We start from the raw sequence: 4,422 nt of genomic DNA on the forward strand, positions 1-4,422 counted from the left end.
TTGACACTTTTGGCACATGTATAAAGTAGGGACAATAATAATCATCTTGCGACCTATCAGGGATGCCAGGCACTATTTCTAAGGCATCTTCTCTTTCTATTGGCATGTGCTAGCTTGTTCCAGAACACACACTATTTGGTTTATCTAATAATTCTACTAATTACTATCTAAGTATTCCATTTCCTCCACAGAGAAAACCCTTCAAGGAGACATTTCCCCCAAGCCAACTATTTTTCTTCCTTCGGCTGCGGAAACAAATCTCTATAAGGCTGGCACGTATCTTTGTCTTCTTGAGAAGTTTTTCCCTGATGTTATCAAGATATATTGGAAAGAAAAGGATGACAATAAAATTTTGGAATCCCAGCAAGGAAATCCAATGAAGACAGATGATACATACATGCAGTTTAGCTGGCTGACTGTGAGTGGACCGGCAATGATTAAAGAACACAGATGCATCGTCAAACATGAGAATAACTTAAGAGGGGTTGATCAAGAGATTTTGTTTCCTCCAATAAAGAAAGGTATGCTACACTAACATAATAGAACCTTCCAGAAAACATGTTTGAAAGAGACTACTCTATATTTTCTATTATGTGTTCATGAAAAAGAATACAAATCCTTTGAAAATGTCATTGCAGTGGGTGGTAGGATAAATACTGTGATATTTCCCCTGTCTATTTAAAATGTCTGAGGGTTTGGAGAAAATAAAAAGTTGTAAGATTTAAAGTTTTTATGTATATCATTCAAAATATTAAGATCATAGGATTTGTGAGACGGGGGTGGGGGGTTATTATATGGATTAAATGTAAAATCAGTCAGCAAGTCAGTTACTTTACTTTTTATTTTTTGGTAGGTTGTGAGGCTTGAACGCTGGGCCTGAGTACTGTCCCTAAGCTCTTTTTGCTCAATGCTAACACTCTACTACTTTGAGCCACATGTCCACTTCTAGTTTTCTGGTGGCTAATTGGAGATAAGAGTCCCATGGACTTTCCTGCCCGGGCTGGCTTTGAACTCTGATTCCTATATCTCAGCCTCCTGAATAGCTAGGATTACAGGTGTGAGCCACTAGTACCCGGCCATTTTACTCTATGGTGAACAATTATGAGCTTTAAACTAATTCAATGGAGACACTCCATTTATTCATATGTCTATTATTTCTACTGACTGAAGAAAGTGTGAGATCAAGCCACATTACACTACAATTGGGTCAATAAAACAAGATTAGTGTATCCTTCATGAATTTCTACCTCTCTAAGTGCAGAAATGTAATATATGAGTGGTATTTTCTGAAATCTCCTGCCTCTCTGGGGACTATGTATTTATACACACACACACACACACACACACACACACACGCACACACATGAGTCATATACTAAATATGAATAATTGACGAGTGTTTGCATTCATTTCTTCTAGCTTCCACCACTTCTAATTCTGTAGCTTGTGTGAAAGATGAAAATGGTAAGTTTTGCCGCATGTTGATCTTTGTCATACTCCAGCATATTTTCTCCTCTTGATCATCTTAACATTTGAATTTCCTTGGCTAAGTTGGAAAAATCAGCACAGCTGGATGTTACAGAACAGACTTGAGTGAATTTTTAACTGAATACATTACCATCTGGGTAAAACATTAGTTTAGGTCTGGGATGACTTTAATAAGGGTGGACAATTATGGACCTTAAACTAATTCAATGGAGACACTCCATTTATTTACATATCTATTGTTTCCACTGACTGAAGAAAGTGTGAGAGCAAGTTAATTCTTGATTTAAAAATTTACGAGAGATTCTTTTTAAGTCTTTTATCTAGTTGGTATTACCATAAAATAGCATTAAGTGAATGCTTTTAACACAGAAAGTTTGGGAGTTTGTTCTGTATGCAGTTACTTTCTAAATCCCGTTCACATGATGACCACATGGAGTCATCAATTTTCTATTTTTATTCTTTCAATTCTTACTCGATTTCTGTTCGATTCCTATTAATATTTGTTTTTACTATTTTAAGTAGTTGTACAAAGGAGTTGCCCTTCAACAAAACAGTTTATGAATACAGTGCATCTTGAGCAAAGTCACCAAACATTATGATTCTATTCTAAGACATGATCACAGAGCCAGAAATTCTCAAGCCAGGGTCCTGAGCCATGACAGATGGCTGTTTCGGGTGGGGAAGTGCATCGGCTTCAGAGAACCACACACTGGACAGGGTTCATAATGATCAGGATGTGCCCACAGGTGGCTGAATTCTGTTCTGCAGCCCTTCTTGCCATCTGCATACCCAGCACAAGGACCCCAACCTCCCAGTCATTGAAGAGGTGGGGGCACAAATGCGAAGTGTCTAGTAGGATGTCTCACTCAGCAGGCACAGTGAAAGTATGTGTCTTGAAGCATTAGCATCAAACATGCTGCTATCTAACCTGTTTCATATGTCCATGAGGCTGTGAGCTTCAGGCTCCATTTCCAGTAAAAAAAAAAAAAAAAGGAGCTTAAATCTGCTGTGACCAATGGCAGGAGTTGTGACTGCATCTCTTGAGAGAGTTTTGTACCCAATGTATCATTTTTTTTGGATGATCTTAGGGTTTAAACTCAAGGCCTGGGAGCTGTCCCTGAGCTCTTTTGGTCAAGGCTAGCTCTCTATGTCTTTGAGCAACAGCTCCACTTCTGGTTTTCTGGTGGCTTTGAACCAAGATCCTCAGATTTCAGCTTCAATGGGCTGGGTACCAGGGGCGCATGCCTATAATCCTAGATACTCAGGAGGCTCAGATCTGAGGATCATGGTTTGAAGCCAGGCCATGCAGGAAAGTCCATGAGACTCTTATCTCCAATAAAACTATTCAGAGAAAGCTGGAGTTGGTACTGTGGCTCAAGTAGTAGAGCACTAGCCTTAAAAGTAAAGAAGCTCAGGGACAGAGCCCAGGCTCTGAGTTCAAGCCCCAGGACTGGCAAAAAAAGACAGATCTCTGTAAGATGGAATTTCCACAGTAAACAAAATCAAAGCTTTACCTATGAAGATCTCAGATTTGACATTTGGTTAAGGGTTCACTACTGTTATTATTTGGAAACACATTGGGAGTGAAGGAATGCTAAAACCTAGTTCTTCCAAATGAATGTTTCCCCAAGTGGAATCGCCCATTACAAATGCAGACTCATTTTTATTGTCAGTCATGGGGCTTGAATTCAGGACCTAGATGCTGTCCCTGTACAGCTAGTGCACTACATGCTCTGCAGGGCCACTTCTTTCATTTTTTTTAAAAATTAAAGTTCTAAATTAATTGCACAGAGGTTGTTAATCATATTCACTCAGGAGCTGAGCTGTCTGACATGATGTTGACACTTCAACTGGGTGCAGATGTCTTCTAGAATATGTTCCTGGGACCTTCTTCCCAGTATTGTGTCCAGGGCTGTCAAGGCCTGTGAAAATAATTCATGGCTTTTCTTAGATGTGTTTCAGCAGCAGCTCACAAACACCTGTGCCTGCTACACCTACCTCCTCCTGCTCATCAAGAGTACCATCCACTTGGCCATTGTCGCCATCTGTCTGGTTAGAAGAACAGCTGTCTGTGATGATGGGAAGACATCATAAGGGATCAGCAGTCATGGTCCCATGGTCTGTGCTAAGAATGTAGCTGAGCTTGCTGCTTCCTAAGGTGGCATGCTCATCACTCAGTCATTATTGCATGAGTTTTCAAGTCAGTAGATAAACCAGGCAACTTCACTCTGCCACAAGGAGTAGCCCACATGGCACCTGGCTCCATAGCTACCAGCAGCCTCTCCAGTATCCCAAAACACCCCAAGTCCTCCTGGGCTCAGCTTGCTGCCCTTTGGCAAGATCACATCCTCAAGCCTCTGTATATTCTGAAATGTTTCTCTGCTAGTTGAATTCTATGCTTTGTTCTGGAAGAGACACAATAAATGTGAATATCGAAAGTCTTTTGTCCATGTGTGCTTTTCATTGGATGTAAGTGAATTGTTGAGTCTGAGAGAGAAACAGCATGTTTCAGTATGAAATGTGATGTCAGGGTTCAACACTACATTCTAATTATGTCTCTGAAATGGTGTTTACCACATTTCCTGGGGTGCTGGGTGGGAGGGGAGCCACAGGTACGGCCACACTGCCGTTCTTTCAAAGGTCACCAGATTCAAGGCAATTTTAGTTGAGACATTCTGATGACAACAGGAAATCCTCTAATGTGACTCTTAATGTGTTTGTTCCACTCTGTACTGGTGTTTCACAGCATTATGTTTCCTGATCCTCACCATGTCCCCAGAGCTTGACTAACTTCAGAGATCCAGAGTTATAGCCAGATGGAGATGCTGAGCTCCTGGATTCTGGGCCCGCAGGGCTTGGCTTTTAGTGGTTTAGTGAATTGAATTTATTCTGGAAGATGAAGTTAGAATGCCCCCTTCCCTAGGGGATAACGTT

The 4,422-nt window shown here is 40.8% G+C and overlaps 1 protein-coding gene across 1 annotated transcript; it reads left to right on the plus strand.

The window, feature by feature from the left end:
* The first annotated feature begins 278 nt into the window (after positions 1 to 278).
* Tarp (TCR gamma alternate reading frame protein) lies at positions 279 to 3,954 on the plus strand. Its single transcript, XM_069998566.1, has 3 exons — positions 279 to 521; positions 1,420 to 1,464; positions 3,440 to 3,954. Exons 1-3 carry the CDS (start codon positions 377 to 379, stop codon positions 3,580 to 3,582), a joined length of 333 nt encoding a protein of 110 aa, XP_069854667.1. The 5' UTR covers positions 279 to 376; the 3' UTR covers positions 3,583 to 3,954.
* Positions 3,955 to 4,422: the final 468 nt, after the last annotated feature.

Source organism: Dipodomys merriami, unplaced genomic scaffold, assembly GCF_024711535.1.
Source record: "Dipodomys merriami isolate MVZ:Mamm:240054 unplaced genomic scaffold, mDipMer1.0.p SCAF_104, whole genome shotgun sequence".
Lineage (NCBI taxonomy): Eukaryota > Metazoa > Chordata > Mammalia > Rodentia > Heteromyidae > Dipodomys > Dipodomys merriami.

Excerpts from the sequence above, each read along its gene's own strand:
- Tarp (XM_069998566.1), top strand. The coding sequence starts at position 377 with ATGAAGACAGATGATACATACATGCAGTTTAGCTGGCTGACTGTGAGT. Across the intron at positions 522-1,419 it reads GTTTCCTCCAATAAAGAAAG|CTTCCACCACTTCTAATTCT; the intron begins GTATGCTACACT and ends CATTTCTTCTAG. Across the intron at positions 1,465-3,439 it reads TTGTGTGAAAGATGAAAATG|ATGTGTTTCAGCAGCAGCTC; the intron begins GTAAGTTTTGCC and ends GGCTTTTCTTAG.